Genomic DNA, 17,140 nt, shown 5'->3' with positions numbered 1-17,140 from the left:
CATTTCGTTTCTAAAGAAAAAAAAGTATAAAATATTGGTTGAATTGTGTTCCACTTGATGTTGATTATTCACGGAAACAAAAAAAATCCAATTTGATATCTCTTTATGTTTGAAGCCGAAAATGTGGCAAAAGGTCAAAAAGGGGGCTGAATACTTTTGCAGGCCACTTTGCATGACATTTTCAAGTAACCCTACAAATAATACTAGCAGACAGTAAACACACGACTACAATTGTGGACTGTCACTGACAGGCAGGTATTAAATAGAACCCAAATGAGAGCATATTCAATATGCTCTTATTTGGGTTGTAGTACACAAACAGTCAGTGAAGAGCTGCACTGCAACATGAGTCACTATTTTGGTTACCTCAATGAGTTACATGATAGGAAATAAAATATTAGCCACAGTTGTTATTATGATGGAATCCAGTTCTACACCACGGTCATTGAATATAGCGGTGTATCAAGTGGTGTATCGCTGTTGTGACAGGCCAGTCACTGTCCTAAACGTGTTGGTTAGGAACCTGTAAAAAGCCAGCAAATCACATCATGGCTTGCTGATGCATAGCAACAGTTGTATGATGTTGGAGAGACTACCTTCACTTGAGGCAGGGAAGCCTCAAGTCTCTTAACAGTTGCCTGGATGCAGCTAATTAGTCGTATTTGCTCAGAGGGTGTAAAGTTTGATGAGTTCCCGTGCAAACACCAGCACGGTGATAGCCTGTTCAAGAGACAGCACACAAACTTTGTTTTGGAGAAACAAATACACAGTAAGTTGAGGAAAAATAAACCATGCACTCCAACAGTAGAGGGAAAAAGGTCAGCCTACTGCAAATGCGTACAATTCCATCTCTGCACATGGATTAAAACACACTGTATTAAGATGATACAAAAATGACATTAAAACATGTCACATTAGCGTTATATGTTGAGGGCATGCAACATAGCAGTTAGCTATCCAGTCAAGCCAAATTAGAAATCATTCACTCCCAAATTGGAATTAACTTGTGTTGTGACAAGGCACCCCAATTAAAGAAGTGTGTTTATAAAGTCAAGCAAGCATAGACTGGAAGCCGGTTTTTGCTGTGTCAATCAAATGTGACGGCCGCTTGTGAAAGTTGGACGAACACAACTATAGTACTCACATGGTTAAGTCACACTGCCTGTCAGCTGAGGAACAACTGAGCAGACACACAAAGGAGAAGCTGCACGCGGATGTTGATCACTCTTTAGTTCTGATAGATTTTTTGCATCATTTTACAAAGGGCAGTGAGGTGTGGTATCGTGGCTAGCATGCCTCCTTCAAAAGGCAGCTAGGGCCTTCCTGTGAAGAGCTTCTTCCATTTCATTTTACATCGGTATTGCAAACGTGTGTGTGTGTGTGTGTGTGTGTGATGCTTGTGAGTCCAGGCGCCTTGTGATTGGCTTGAAACCAGTTCATGGACACATCCACGGTGTATTGCCCAAAGCCAGCTGGGAAAGGATGACAGATCACTCGCAATCCTGATGGGGGACAACTGCTAGTGAAAATTCATGTCTCCATACAGCAAGTAGAACATATTTGTGTAAATGCTGAGAAGGCCAATGTTGTGTGAGCCCGCAATTGGTACAGCTAGCCGACTTCACATTGAGCAGTCACTTTGAATTATTGAAACTCCTCCTACGGGGGAAAAATGAAAGACAAACACATTCATTGCAAGTCGGCTCTGGACAAAAGGTTGCAACATTCCCACTGGCATGCAAGTCATGGGATGTAGATCACATGAATGTTTTTTTTGCTCTTAATATTAGAAAGTGACCATTGGCCTCGTTGTATAAAGTTGCCATCACCATCACACTTGTTTGAAAAAGGTCTGGTTTCTCAGGCTGATATATGTTACTGTCAGAGGCTGCGATTAGTCTTTCATGTCTCTAAAAAATGCCTCACTGGATCAGGTGGAAATTGCATGAGAAAAACACCTCGTGGAAAACCTCTCAGAGATGGTGGAACCAGCGCTCTTAAATGTAGCCCATTGGTGGTAGCTCAAGAAAACCATTGCCCTGTTTTTTTTTTGTTTTTAAATCGATACTTACCACCACATCTAGAGTTTAAGTATCTTCAATGACAAATACTCATCAGTCACGTATAAAAAGTGGAGCAAAACACTTAATACCGTAAAGACTCATGAAAGACGAATGCTGGTAAGATTCAATATTCAAATTGTTATGGTACTTACCTGGCTTTTTGGAGCCATTCAGCGATTTAAGTGTCAAAGTGCATTTTGTCAAATTCTGAGGGAAAAATGTGCTACCAAATGTCTTATTTTTAATGTCGGAGAGCTTGGTTTAATGCACTGGTCATAGGCTGCATCAGACTACTTTGAATCCGGATTTAAATTCTTAAACGCATCTGTGGAACGAGGTAAAAGTCTGGCGGAAATCAACAGTGATTGCCTCGAAAGAATCGCCAAAAAATGTTTAGGCTACAGCCAATTTTCACCCTTCAAATAAATTTGTTGAATCATAAAAACAGCAATGCCTAATTTCCAAAACATCATTGTCAGTGTGCCCCCCGCCTTATTTCCATTGCTGGTCTTTAACAGAAACACCGTTTTGTTCGGGTGTGTGTGTACGTACTGTATGTAGTTCACACTCCAACACATTTTCAATGTACCACTGCAAGTACTGTACTACCAAAATATAGTACAAACACGTGCAAATGTTTTTACACCCAAACCTTTAATCAACATAGAAAGAAAAGTTTGAACAATTAATCCAAATTGAGAGACTCAACACGAGTCCAGGAAACTCCATAGGAAAAGTCCATCAAGTTGCAGGCGCTAACACAGTCCAACCACCGAGGGCGTGCTGATTGGTCTCAAGAGTCCCACAACAGGGACTCCTGCTGCATTCTCCATCCACCCGTCCTCCAGGAAATCGGCAACCCAAATGTGCACACAGCATTCCACGGGACAGTTTACTTGGACCTCTGCCTCATCTTTCTCCTTTTGCGCTTCAGTCTATTAGGTAATATCAAGGATTAATTATGGGGCGACCTGAGGAAAACTGGTGACGAACCATACTTGACTACAATTGCTCACCTGCGCATGCGCTTCTTTCTCCACTGTGCAAGAAGAAAACATTTGTGAATGTAAAAGTTGGCCATATATTACAGTCCATAGGGATTCCTATTAAATCGCAATGAAATAGAACAATAACCGGTTTCGATTTCTTTAAAGACCTCGCGATATATTCCGTTGTACACTGATTTTGATAACTAGCTAGCTAATAAGCGTTAGCGCCACAGCGAAAGTAGTTTTATTATAGAGGTGGAGAAAAAAAACGCATACCTTGGCTCGCATAGCGAATGGGTCCGGCTGAAAAGAGTCGGATACAGGTGAATGATTAGTTAAATGATATTCAGAGTAAACGGATGACCTCGGATTCTGGCGGTAACATTTGACAGTACATACCAACCACGGAAAGGCTGTCTCGGGACTGACGTCATAAACACGCGTCATGAAGAAGCGAACGTCAGTGAGGAGAGGTGCAACCTGGGAAAATTAGTCCATTTCTCATAACGTCTGTTTTATTAATTATATTATAACGAAACAGAGACGAATATTGTACACGGATTGCAATGTGTATGACATGAACTGATGTTTTTTTCGACAAATCAAAAACGGTCTATTGTAATTTATTCATCAATTTAGCGCTATTAATTACAGTATACAGTAATATAAATGTTAGGTTTGGGTTGTAATGCATGGTGGTGATCTCATAAAAACATATTTAAAGTGCTACATTAAAATTTGCATAACAATGAAAAAAAAACGATTCAAAAACAAATCCAGATCAGATCCAGATTAAGAATTTAACTGCAGTGTAAATTACAATCTGACTCTTTCGTGTGCAGCAGTTTAAATTGTCCCCCAATGCATCCACAAAAAAAAAAATGTAACCATTAAGACTGTAACAATCAGAGGTGGGGGGCTCCAGTCACACGACTTCGACTCCAGTTGATTTAAATTGCTAGTTTTATGACTTGCCACCCATCCACCCATCCATTCATCCATCCATCCATCCATCAATTTTCTAATCCGCTTATCCTCACAAGGGTTGTGGGCGTGCTGGAGCCTACCCCAGCTGTCTTCGGGCAGTAGGCGGGATACACCCTGAACTGGTTGCCAGCCAATCGCAGGGCATACAGACAAACAACCATTGATGCTCACAACCATTCACGCTCACAACCACACCTTGGGATAATTTAGAGTGTTCAATTAACCTGCCATGCATGTTTATGGGGAGGAAACCGGAGTACTCGAAAAAAAAGCAACATGCAAATTCCACTCAGGAGGGCCAGAGCCACAATCAAACCCTGAACCTCTGCACTGGGAGGTGGACGTGCTTTCCAGTTGACTACCATGCCGCCCAATCTTGCTACCTGCTTGGCAAAATCTTCTGAAAACCCAACTTAAATTGCCATCCACGAAACTTGACTAACTCCAACTTAATTCCATGACTTGATAGGTCATTGTTTACATTTCAAAAACCAATCCATATTTTGATATATTGTTTTTGAAAGAAATGTTAATGTAGTTACTTCTCACACCTTATTAGACTGAAAGCAACCAGCAGTGAGAAACAATTGGGTTTGTGAAGGCAACCCCCCCTTTTCTCTCTTTTTTTTTTAAACTTTTTTTTGTGCCATGCATGCCACAAATCTGGTGGATGGACACAGACAACGGCTGAGGACTGACTTGTTGAGCAAGTGTCATCAAAAATGAATACTGTACATCTGGATTCACGGATTATCATTTCTAGGAACCCGGCAAAAAGACACAAACAGTATGCAAGATTTGAGACTCAAAGTTAACAACATCTCCGACATTCACTTTGACTATTGTATGTTTACCTGTGTTGAGTTTTGGCTGGACACTGTTGTCACTGCATGTTTTACACCAGGATCACTGAATGGAGTAATGAGAGTCTCACAAAGACTGCATCGACCATTCAGGCTGTATTATCCCAGTAGCGTAAATTGTGATTTAGAGTGGTTAGGTTTTGATGTTAAGTTTTTGTCGGGAAAATCAAGAATCCAAGTCATGCTGCTGCCTTGAGTTGTGTCTTGGTCATGAGTTAGCAATCAGTTCACTCGATTAAGGAGAGGGCGAATGACTACAGAAAGGTTGTAGCAGGAATCTGGGTACTATTGTCTGAAACCTTTCCCTTATTCTTCAGCTCTTTCAAAATAGTTGTTAAGCTCTCCACCTTCTTCCTCAAACGTCGCGTTTTCTGATGAGAAACCTTGAGTTTTTTTCGCAGGCTTTTGATTGTTTCCCCCGCGGTGTCAAGCTTCTGCTTGACCTTTCGTGGGTTGGGGTCAAGGCAGTAGTTGTGATCTGCTCCACATGGGTTTATTGGGGACTCTGATGCAACTGTGGAGGCTGGTTGAGATGATTCGTGTCTGTCGGTCGCTGGTTTCCGTTCCTTCAGTTTCTGTTCGAAAAAAGTGACAAATTATATGCAGACTGAAATTTCATGTGAATTTCTATGAGAAAACGAATGCTTCTCAAAAGTCTCAGGTGAATTCAATAAGCCTGGAAAAAAGGGCTTTGTGGGACTTCTGTTGATGAACCTTTTAATGCATTCAAGGGCATGTTGAATTTGTGTCAAAATGCCATTTGCGTGACCCAAAGGGCTCTGCAAAATTCTAAATTCAATTCAGTGGATGGATTTAAATTTGAATAGACTCCACCATAAAGGCTGTTGAATTGAATTAGAATTCCAGGAAGTGGAATTGAATGCGGTGCAATTCAGAGAAACTGTGGGAATTAGACTTTTAACATAGATTTCTCTTTCAAACGCAAGTGCATTAAGTAGAACTATTCTTAATGTTGGAAAGTTGTGCAATATATTTGAAGTCATAAATTGAAACAATGCTTATGTCGTAATCCTTCACTAAAGTACTTTCCAGGTTGAAGTTGTTGCATGTTGCTTGTTGTTTTGGAATTGAGGCAGCATCGTCATGGTCAGAATATCTTGCCCGCAACACGAAATATTTTCTCTACGGGTGCAGAGGAAGTTGGTATGGCCAGATAATTGAGATGCAAGTACAACTAGGTTTGGGAAATGGAAAAGTTCTCGAATGATTTTCAGTTCATAAACTGATCGATGAATTGAGCAGTGGAGCTCAGAAAGAATATCATGGGGAGCTTTAAAGGACAAGTCAACCCCAACATTTTCTTTAAAATAATCTGTTTTGTGCTGCCCCACTAGTCTAAACATGGCATTGTGATTGATCTTAAGTTTGTGGAATATGAATTAAGCAGTAAAATCACCTGTTTTTGTCCATCTCAGGGAGCACACATTTTGCCACTTGCTGAAAACGACATCATAGTTGCTCATGTCATGACCAATCACAGATCCGCTTGCGAATGTCACATGACCAAACTCAGAAAACAAAAGCTATGTTGTTCAATACAAGTGTGATTGTGAAGAGTGATTGTGAGTGCGAATGTTTGTTTGTCTGCCCTGCGAGTGGCTGGAAACTAGTTGAGGGTGTAGCCGCCAACTGCCCAAAGTCTGCTTGGGATAGGCGACCCTTGTGACGATAAAACGGTTCAGGTAATGGATGGAATTTTGAATTTCAATTCTACTTTCTGCAATTTGAATTCCAATTGTCATTCTGCTTCCTGGTTGCCACTTCAATGCAAATTTAAATTTAAGAGTTGAATTGAAATTTAGAGGTCACTCTGAATTTCCACAGTGGGTTGCCTGGGTTGCCGAAATAAGGCTATTAAACACATGCCGACTAAAGAGTCCGTTTTTAAAATGGCTTATTTTTATTCATCTAATTTATGACCCAGTAGAATGTACAGTCTTGAATCGACCGAAAATGGCAAAACTGAATAATACAGTATGGTTGAAGTTGTTGCATGTTGCTTGTTGTTTTGGAATTGAGGCAGCATCGTCATGGTCAGAATATCTTGCCCGCAACACGAAATATTTTCTCTACGGGTGCAGAGGAAGTTGGTATGGCCAGATAATTGAGATGCAAGTACAACTAGGTTTGGGAAATGGAAAAGTTCTCGAATGATTTTCAGTTCATAAACTGATCGATGAATTGAGCAGTGGAGCTCAGAAAGAATATCATGGGGAGCTTTAAAGGACAAGTCAACCCCAACATTTTCTTTAAAATAATCTGTTTTGTGCTGCCCCACTAGTCTAAACATGGCATTGTGATTGATCTTAAGTTTGTGGAATATGAATTAAGCAGTAAAATCACCTGTTTTTGTCCATCTCAGGGAGCACACATTTTGCCACTTGCTGAAAACGACATCATAGTTGCTCATGTCATGACCAATCACAGATCCGCTTGCGAATGTCACATGACCAAACTCAGAAAACAAAAGCTATGTTGTTCAATACAAGTGTGATTGTGAAGAGTGATTGTGAGTGCGAATGTTTGTTTGTCTGCCCTGCGAGTGGCTGGAAACTAGTTGAGGGTGTAGCCGCCAACTGCCCAAAGTCTGCTTGGGATAGGCGACCCTTGTGACGATAAAACGGTTCAGGTAATGGATGGAATTTTGAATTTCAATTCTACTTTCTGCAATTTGAATTCCAATTGTCATTCTGCTTCCTGGTTGCCACTTCAATGCAAATTTAAATTTAAGAGTTGAATTGAAATTTAGAGGTCACTCTGAATTTCCACAGTGGGTTGCCTGGGTTGCCGAAATAAGGCTATTAAACACATGCCGACTAAAGAGTCCGTTTTTAAAATGGCTTATTTTTATTCATCTAATTTATGACCCAGTAGAATGTACAGTCTTGAATCGACCGAAAATGGCAAAACTGAATAATACAGTATTATTTTTCTTGGAGAAACAGACTTCCTTTGCAAACAACACTATCATTCCTGCTTGCAAAATGACCCCAATGGGCACACAAGATTTTTTTTACTGGTAAGTACTGGATAAATTGTGTACACTGACCTTTTGGAGACATGGAGGAAATTTAAAGACGCTAGGTATGACGCCTTGCTTGAGTCGAGTCGTCTGGCCACTTCGGTCAAAGTCGACCTCCAGGAAATGGTCACTACAGATTAATGTGACACCGGGAGTGGCTGTGAAATTCTTCCTCCTCAGCGCCTGGACCCATTCTCTGCACAGGGTTTCATCTTTAGGGAATCTGTTCAGAAAAACTCTAAACTTTAGACGGACCCTTAAACAGACCATGTAGACATGCAAACTTGAAATAGTGCATCATCCCCACCCAGTGCTCTTTCAATGATTACTGCTTTGGCTTACTTACTTCCTTTAACTATACAAAAACCCCTTTATCAAGTATCAAGTACAACTTTACTGTCAAACAGATACTTTTCTAACATCATGGTCGATCTTTTCACCAATGATTTTCATCACTACTTACGATACTGAAATGATTATTTAACAAATGTCAGTGATTATTACGTATAATTATTTATAGATACAATATTCAAAGTAACTTTAAATCTCCTAGTGTTTCATTTGATTGTATGGGTGAGTTTCTACTTCTGTTTCGATTATTTCCCTGTTTCTCATTTTCTCTTGTATTTGTTCCCAAGTTATTCCTTTGACATTGAGATATTTTATAAAGGATTTCTTATCTTATTATTTTAAAACCAATGATGCATTACAGTATTTGGAGACTTGTGAAAGTTTGACTAAGGATGTATCCCAAGATGCAATTCGGGTGGGTGGTTAAACACACAGACGTTTCCACCTATGGATGTTCAAAAAAAAACTTTGTGTGGCACATGCTCAATAAAATGTAAAAAGGAAAAAAACCTGACGAATCACACATACACAGGAAGAACATACTCGCACACGTTCTCAGGAATACTGTACTCGGCGTTCCTCGTCTTGAGAGCGACGGCTATTATGATGATTCCCTCCACTATTCGCACATTTTGCTCTTTCTATGCACAATCACCGTACTTATACTCACACACGTCTGTCTTCCCTCACAGTAAGATGCTATGTGATCATATCTGAATGAAACTAAAATCGAAAAAGAAGTATTCATAATCGCATTCTCACCGGTGAAATGTGCATTTAGCGCCTCTTCCCGACTTATTGTTACAATCGTACGCCACACACTGTGGCATTTTCGTTGTGGAGACAGAAAAAAAACGTGAAAACGCAGCGCAAAATTCAGTCGAAATCGTATTTTTCAGGCGCACTTTAGCGAGTGGCAACGCATGATGGCCGCCAGCGCACTTCCGGTCACATGTCTGGCTGTGTGGACACTACTTGTGGGACTACTGCCTTCTTCGGAGATTATGTTTCAATTACAACTCAAAGGACTTCAGTGATAGCTTCAGTGATCGCTGCTGTGGGTAAGCAGCATTTAAGCGCTCAAATAAAATTTGCATAAATAAGTGTCACATTGTTACATAACTTCTAAATAGGAAGTCCCAATCAGATGTCAAAACAGATCGAGATTAGTAATTTAGCAGCATTTAAATTCCAATCTAACTTCCATATGCACAACAGTTGAAAGTTTTCAAAATTGTAACGTGTGAATTTGTGCCCCATTGCATGCAGAATAGCCCAAAAATGGACCCCCACCCCTGTCCCCAAAACAACCTGATATATTCCTGTACCTATTAATACTGGAATAGCAATGCAGATGTTTATTTAAAATTAACATCAGTTATGACCAGACTTTATATTTTTAAAATGCCTGTGCTCTTGTGATGTATGCCGTTAAAAATGATGACCCCCCCCCCCACAAAGTCCAAAACAAATCATAAGACAAATGATGTCAGATGGCTTTTAATGATTCCAAAAATAGTCTCTGAAATAGTGGTTTGTTTTTACAAAAGCATCCACATCTGGACTTCTTATGTAAACACAGACTGTCAGACCTGATGGAGGCACAAGACTGAATGCAGAACCCGTAACAGGTTGGAACATGCACAGTTAAGAAAAAAATAGATTTATTCCTCATCTGTTCACTTGATCCTCCTGTTATGCTTGCGATCGATATTGCCCACCAAGTATTCTTGATGCCTTGAAGTGTATAAATAGCAGCACAATATTAGGCTTATTATTGTTGGTGTCAGAACGATAACTCAGGTGAGAGTAGCTGCATCAGGATTTAAGATTCCAACAATATTATGACCACACAAATTGAAGTTCCGTTTCTTGGACACGCTTCAGGTCATTGAGGTTAGCATTCTTCATCAACTTGGCATCTGAAACTCATTTTATTTGACGACATCTTATGTGGCAAACGGGGGATGAGGCCTGAGGTCAAATGGCTAAATATTCCTGTGACAATTTGCTCTGGATGAGTTTCGCCCACTGTTGCAGACACAAATTGTCTCTCAAGGACAGTAAGATTTACTCAGGATGTGTCAGGACAGCGTGTGGTCAAATTAAGAAATTTAAGAGCAGCCTCATCCCAGATTGACATCTGTTGGATTTCAGAGGTGTCACCTTGCCACAAGGGCCTCTGACAGCTGGGGCAGAAGCGAATATGACGTCTGTTCTTTGGTTGCGTCACAAATTCCTCAATGGGCAGATTTATTCTGCAGCTTCCGTCTCCGTCGGTTGTCCTGTCGCATTCTCCACAGTCTTTGAGGCCTTAATGAAAGGGCAGGTTAATGTACTTTAGATCAAAATAAGAGGTGCACCAATCAAATGCAACAAAATACCTAAATGGCAAAACTAACCTTCTTTTTCTTTTTCTTCTGCGTCTTACGACTGGTTGAGCTTTGAAGCAAAGTCTAATTAAAAAAAAAAAAAAAAAAAAAAAGATTAAAATGACTGATAACCTCACAAGTGTTCAGACAAGGTGCAAAAACAATTAAGGCTTTAAAAATAAATGCAAAGTCAGATGTGCAAGAGTGCATTCGTCCCACTTTATTTTCTCTGGCAGAAGATGCAGCGTCCCATTAATCAAACACTTTTCTCACCTTCAACTCTGCATCCTCCACCTCGTTCTCCGACTTGTACATTTCGGGTTCATAGAGGCTGTTTGTGATCCGCAGCGGTCCGTTGGCCATGAGCAGCACAGTGAACTTGAACTGAGCTACAAATTCACCTGCACACAAAAGACAGCTTAGCTCAACTGTGCACAGCACACTTGGGCAAGGAAGATGGCGGCTCACCCTCCTTCTCCTGGAGAACGTTGAATGGTTGCAGCAGCTCATGCTTGGTGCACTCTACCACACCCAGCCTGGCCTTGCCCTCATCCTCAAACGCCCTGAGGCAGTAAAGAAGAGCGAAAAATCAGAGGGTACATAATCAATGGGCTATAGCAGGGGTGTCAAACATACGGCCCGCGGGCCGGATCCGGCCCGCAAAGGAGTTTAATCCGGCCCGCGAGATGATTATGTAAAGCATCTGTGTCAAACATACGGCCCGTGGGCCGGAACCGGCCCGCAAGTAGGTTCAATCAGGCCCGCAGGATAATGTAAAAGTGAAAAAAATGCATTAAAGACACAGAATTAATATTTTTAATCAGGTGCAATTCATTGAGTATCCGCAAGGGGACACTGTTTTGATCAGAGAAGAAGACAACAGCAGCCTCAGTCTGTCACTGAGACAGACCCATGACAGCAGACGCTATCAATAGCACTCTCACATTTACACATTTAATAGCACGCTCCTTAGTTTGTAAGGTGTAGGCAGGGATTACATTTCGATTTTATATGCACGTGTAAATGCTTTAAAACTTGCTTTCTTTATGAATCTTGTTTAATCTTAAAGTGCATTACTATATTTTTCAATACCAATTACTTGTTAAAGTTTGTACAATCAGTGGGATCAGTTGCAATGCATATATGTGAATGATAAAAGTAAATTGCACATTTGTCGAAGGAAATGTAAGGTGCTTCATGAAATGTTTTGTAAAAGATATGTTCATTAAATTTCAACATTTTCCTAATGTTCTTGTGCTTCTTTATACCAAAACAAAGGAAAGACATATTGTTTTGGTTATTTATAGCAAAGTATTGTATCATTTTAATGGTCCGGCCCACTTGACATCTACCGAGTCCGTATGTGGCCCACAATGTGAAATGAGTTTGACACCCCTGGGCTATAGGATACAGACGGGCGGACATGCAGCAAAAAAAAAAAAAAAAGAAAAAAGTTTTAAAAACACGTTTTAAGACAAGTTTGAATAAAACGGACAGTGAGGGGGCTTGTTTAACATTTAATGGTGGGTCTTTCCAGAGGGAGGGACGGGCAACGGAAAATATTCGATCCCCTCTGAGCTTCTGTGCTCCACTAACCTGAGGCACTGGGCGGTGCGTCAGGAGGAGCCCAAAGCTCAAAGAGGCAAGATGGGTGAGGCCAGGCCAATTTAAGATTTGAAAACAAATAAAAGTATCTTAAAATGAACAGACAATGTACCATGACAGACATTGTTTATCACCTGTCAAATCGAGAATGACGCGGTTCTTTTTCGTTTGGGTCTGCATGACTGTATTATGCTGCCACCTGGTGGCCCACTCGCGCTTCCCAGAAGGAGCTACAATGACGCACAATCTGTTAAAATCTCGACATGATTTTTTTTATTACGATGTCTATATAAAGTCCAATATTCTTGTCACCACAGTGCGTGCGTGATCCAGTTCCATCTATGCTTTTCTTCTGCATTCTCCTCTCTGACTCAAACTGTCCTCTATCAACCTTCAACTTGGTCTTCCTCTGGCTCTTGTCTGCCAGGCGCCATCTTCATCATCCTCCTACCACGCTCACTATCCCTCCTCCGGATGTCTCTAAAGCATTGGAGCCTGCTCTAACTTTGTCCTCAAAACATCAAACTTGGCCATTAAAGTACAATAACAGAGTAATATTACATTTTTGTTGCTGCTGCTGTTGGGTTTTTAGGTAGACTGGAACGGATTAGAAGCATTTCCATTAATTTCAGTGGCTAAAGATGATTTGAAATGCAATTGTTTTAAGTTACAAGCATTTTCCAGGAACAAATTAATATCTCAAGGCACCTCTGTATAAATCATGCCCCAACCTAAAAAAATATATATATATACCATACAAAACTGGAGATGAAAACCATTACTACAGATCAGTGGTTCTTAACCTTCTTAGAGGTACTGAACCCAACCAGTTAATATCCACATTCACCGAAACCTTCATTAGTAAAAAATAAATACATATTTTTACAAATTCAAGATATTTTAAAAACACATTTATTAAAAACAGAAAAAAAGTAAATAGCATTTCAAGAGATAAGTATACTTTTTTTTTTTTACTCTTTGTTACTGAAGAATTGTGCCCTACCTTCTTTGCCAGATCACCCTTGAGTCTTTGTCTCTATGTGTATTTATTTCCTAGTTAAATAAAGGTTTTGATTAATTGATTTAAAACAGCACGTACGGGTAACATGTTTTAAAATGGTTATGAATTCAGTCAGGAATACATTTGATGGAAATTGACCCCTGTAGTTAAATTGATGTTGAAAGAAGTCAAACAGTCACACCATGGGCAACTGTGTCCACCTTATTGGACAAAAAATGTAAATAAAAATACCTCAGAGTGAAAGCCATTTTATCGAACCGCCTTTCCATTTCACTGAAGAACGTGCGAGAGGTTTTCATCTTTAATCCGTACACCTTGTCGGGGTCTCGTTTGTAAACGGTGGTCCTCAGGCCACCATCTTTTGCCTGATTTGCAACACAAAGCATTTTATTGTTTTGTTTTATTCACACACATAATGTTGCCTTAAAAACTGCTGGTTAAAAAAAAACAAACAAACCCTGAGAAACACTTCAACATTTTGGTTGTCTCACCTTCCCCTCTCCAGTGCTGATGAGCACATCCACTGCATACACTTCATGCACCTCAAACTCAGCCTTTTCATGGTCCTTCCTACAAGTACACACAAAGTCATCCACTGGTGGAACGCGTGTAGGGGAGCGGCAGGGGGGCCACGCTCACACCTGTTTTCACAAAGCAGAGAGGTTCAGTCCATTGTCAAAATTTGGGTTTGGCATCAAAATGACTTACAACAATACACTATGAGCATGAAAAGAGCTGTTCTCTTTTTGCACAAAACACCAAAAATGTACCAAACTGTAGCCCAAAAACCCAAGCAGACGTGCCTTCTCACCCCAACTATTTGTGTAGTATGGAGATATACTGTATTCACAGCAAAACAACAAGTAAATCATGGTCCAAACCATACTCTGGCGAGTATTGCTTGGTGGAAACACGGCATAACTTCATGTTCAGTGAACGCACCTTTGCTGGTCCGTTGGGTTCTGTATGATCGTTTTCTCTCCATCTATGACGTGTTGTTTCAACTGATGGGACAGCAGGCCTATGAACAACAATGTCAAATTAGGTGCACCAAATGCACGTACACTTCAGAGCGCAGACAAGTCACTCACCTTCGATTGGCGAGCACTTGAATGACTTTGCAATCTTGTTCCATGCCTCTGTGACCTGTGTGTTCTGAGAGGGAGGCATGAGAGTGATTAGACCAAAGCGGAAGCCACATGACCGTCGAGCATATCAGATGTGCTGGTATAACAATGTCACCTGGTTTCCGGGCTTGACAAGGCGCAGTGCAGCCTCAGCGCACAGATGAGCTGCCATCATCACGTCAGCCTTGCGGCCTGTGAGGGGCTTTTCCTGCAGAGACACAGTAAAGAGTGAACGTATGCAAATTAAACAGTGTAAGTGGAAGCAAATGAACTTTTTTCTTTTTTTTTTTTTAATTTTTTTTACCTTGGTCACACCAACAACAAAGCTGTGGGCCACGTTGGAGATAAAGCCATCCACGTGCACGCCAAGATCACTAAACAGGTATACAAAACAGGAAAGCATGAGCAAAATCTTATTTTGAATTCTAACATCCCTGAAGCACGTTGTTTCGACCCTTCAGCAGCTTACACTTTGACGAGATCCCCGTCCTTAAGTACAACATCGGGGTCACTCTTAAGCGGAGAGTGATGGCACACGCAGTTATTAACCGACACACATGTCGGAAAGGCGATACCTGGGAGACAGGGTGAAATGTTTGAATTTGATGACAACTCAATACAAGTACATCCCGAAAAGCAGAAAAGCCTACCTTTCTTCATCTCTTTCTCCTTCTTGAAGATTTTCCCACTTTCTTTCATGATGAAGTCATCTCCCTTTTCACACAGGCTGAGCACCGACACGCCAGCCAGAGCTGCCTCAACCACCATCTTCAGGGCCTCTGCAAGATTGACAAAAAGGCTTGACAATTAATTGGATTGGCTCATTGGACAGTAGAAAACAGTTAAATGTGAACAAACCCATTTTGATATTTGAATGGTGTCTCAGTGCTTTGGGATATGCCCTCCTACGCTCAACACGGTTATTATTATGACAGACAACTGTGCTCTTATGGAATAAAGATTCTAATTCTAAAACATTTCAAAAAGACTGGCAATTCTCTGCGATTATAGATATTCTTCTCTGAATTCCTGTGTCATTATAACCAAAACATGATTTACTATTCATAACATCGTGTTCATAACAGCATATCCCTTTTCAGATAAGAGTTGATGAAACTGTAATGGGATAACTACACTATAATAAGTTGTAATTGTACCTGTGCATTTGGAATGCAAATCCAGCAGACGTCTGTTTAGATGCATTGTGGTTGTCTATTCAATTTAAGGGCTAAGCATAGTATTAAAACAGACGGCGACTTAACGGCAACTCCATTAACACATCTATTCCAATTAAAGGCATCGTGTCTGAGCTACACACATTTAATGAGAGCGTATCCTATCAGGTTTATCTTTTTCTCCTGAGTTTGTGCAATGTAGGACCTGATTTGACCCAGTTTAAACACACCAATTAGCCCAAATGAATGGTCATTGCCTCTTCACTCATCACCAGAGTCTTATAAACAGGCCTTTACAATGTTAGCTATAAACAACATGTTATATAATGTCTCTTTTGAAGATTACACATGCATGTATTTGGATACATGGTCAACGTTAACTGTTAGCACCACCTAGCTTGCATTACTCAGCCGTTTAGCGTGGGAGCTAGCTATTGCTAATGATACAGCTGTATGGCGACAAACGACTCGTCACGTTACAAGAAAATCTAAATCAAGCGAACTTGCTCCGGTTCGGGGTGCTTGGGGCTTGGCGCATTTTTTTGCGGCTCATGAAAGGTACAGTAGCAGCTGCCACACAGGGGTGGCTACTAGCTAGCTGCATGCATCGGCTAGCTAACATTCGGCAGCTGCTGTCACGTTCAACTATCCAAACGACTCACGGTTGGCGATCTCGGCTCCCATCTTATACTTGGTCACCACCAAGTCATCGGCGACCGTCTGCTCGGGTTTTTCTTCATCCCCAGACATGTTGGCAGGATGCCCAAGAAGTCAGAGCAACTTTTTGCTACCCAAACAATCCTCCCGGCAAGCGTCAACGAGTAGCACGATGGCCCAAGCACGCTGAGAAGCCAAGACAACGAGATCCCTCCCACCCCTTCCCAAAGAGGCGTTCTACTCAGGCCAAGATAGTGAAAGTCATTACGCTGATGTTTAGTTTCCATACACTCAACGATCATCCCGCCGCGAGCTTCATGTTTCACGTTGGAGAGCATCTTCCTCTAAATACAGTCGTATCCATCAACCTGGACTTTTTTGAAGATAGATGTGTTGTACACACTGGTTCCCAAGTAGCAGTGGCGGACCCTGAGGGCCAGCAGACCTTGCTGGCCTAAACATTCTCAGAAAAATAAATTTACTTTAATGTATTTTATGTTATTTTATAATTTATGTTATTTTATTTTCATAAATATGTAAACAAAATTATTCTCTGTATTCTTTACGTTGTATTATTTCCACTTAGTTGAGTGGCTTTCAATGTTATTTTAAATAACATTGAAAGCCACTCGATAAATAAGTTATTTATTATGGTAGAGTTTTTAACCAATCATATTTCAGCTAGCTTGCGTTGCCAGGTAAATATAACTTGCTCGGGGCCTTCAGATTAAACAGAGCAGGCCCCTGTGCACTATAAGTGAACGGGCACAGTCAGGTTTCAATAGCCAATCAGATCACGAGTCTCAGACTCGTGATCCGTATCCTGTATCCTGACTTGTTCTCGTCTGCGTACTAGGGCTAGCGAGAAGGTCTTACGTCGAGACTGG

General features: G+C 40.9%; 2 protein-coding genes across 4 annotated transcripts; both read right to left on the bottom strand.

Moving 5' to 3' along the window:
• Positions 1-2,696: 2,696 nt before the first annotated feature.
• rpl41 (ribosomal protein L41) lies at positions 2,697-9,268 on the bottom strand. Of its 3 annotated transcripts, XM_019895688.1 has the most exons (6): positions 9,059-9,178; positions 7,973-8,168; positions 3,452-3,532; positions 3,329-3,355; positions 3,080-3,102; positions 2,697-2,998 (listed from the first exon to the last, which is right to left on the bottom strand). In XM_019895688.1, exons 1-6 carry the CDS (start codon positions 9,124-9,126, stop codon positions 2,956-2,958), a joined length of 438 nt encoding a protein of 145 aa, XP_019751247.1. In that variant the 5' UTR covers positions 9,127-9,178; the 3' UTR covers positions 2,697-2,955. The 3 variants fall into 3 exon arrangements, 2 of the variants coding, with proteins under 2 accessions (XP_019751247.1, XP_019751246.1); XR_002171164.1 differs by lacking the exons at positions 2,697-2,998; positions 3,080-3,102; positions 3,329-3,355 and adding an exon at positions 4,894-5,477 and having other exon boundaries at positions 9,059-9,268; XM_019895687.1 differs by lacking the exons at positions 2,697-2,998; positions 3,080-3,102; positions 3,329-3,355; positions 3,452-3,532 and adding an exon at positions 4,671-5,477 and having other exon boundaries at positions 9,059-9,268.
• Positions 9,269-9,780: 512 nt separating this feature from the next.
• LOC109531390 (proliferation-associated protein 2G4-like) lies at positions 9,781-16,462 on the bottom strand. Its single transcript, XM_019895679.1, has 13 exons — positions 16,259-16,462; positions 15,072-15,200; positions 14,891-14,996; positions 14,726-14,795; positions 14,537-14,629; positions 14,386-14,449; positions 14,237-14,315; positions 13,786-13,864; positions 13,526-13,659; positions 11,137-11,231; positions 10,942-11,069; positions 10,699-10,752; positions 9,781-10,609 (listed from the first exon to the last, which is right to left on the bottom strand). The coding sequence occupies exons 1-13, from the start codon at positions 16,344-16,346 to the stop codon at positions 10,550-10,552; spliced, it is 1,179 nt and encodes a 392-aa protein (XP_019751238.1). The 5' UTR covers positions 16,347-16,462; the 3' UTR covers positions 9,781-10,549.
• Between the last annotated feature and the right edge of the window lie 678 nt (positions 16,463-17,140).

Source organism: Hippocampus comes, unplaced genomic scaffold (assembly GCF_001891065.2).
Source record: "Hippocampus comes isolate QL1 unplaced genomic scaffold, H_comes_QL1_v1.1 scaffold113, whole genome shotgun sequence".
Classification (NCBI taxonomy): Eukaryota; Metazoa; Chordata; class Actinopteri; order Syngnathiformes; family Syngnathidae; genus Hippocampus; species Hippocampus comes.
Note: the sequence above shows the minus strand (reverse complement) of the source record. Positions and strands in the feature narration are given on the sequence as shown.

Coding starts and splice junctions, on each gene's coding strand:
- LOC109531390 (XM_019895679.1), bottom strand. CDS start 16,346: ATGTCTGGGGATGAAGAAAAACCCGAGCAGACGGTCGCCGATGACTTG. Junction 14,796..14,890: donor GACGGGGATCTCGTCAAAGT/GTAAGCTGCTGA, acceptor ATACCTGTTTAG/TGATCTTGGCGTGCACGTGG. Junction 14,630..14,725: donor TTGTTGTTGGTGTGACCAAG/GTAAAAAAAATT, acceptor GTGTCTCTGCAG/GAAAAGCCCCTCACAGGCCG.
- rpl41 (XM_019895687.1), bottom strand. CDS start 9,126: ATGCCACAGTGTGTGGCGTACGATTGTAACAATAAGTCGGGAAGAGGC. Junction 8,169..9,058: donor GCTAAATGCACATTTCACCG/GTGAGAATGCGA, acceptor TTTTCTGAACAG/ATTCCCTAAAGATGAAACCC. Junction 5,478..7,972: donor TTCCTCCATGTCTCCAAAAG/GTCAGTGTACAC, acceptor TTTTTCGAACAG/AAACTGAAGGAACGGAAACC.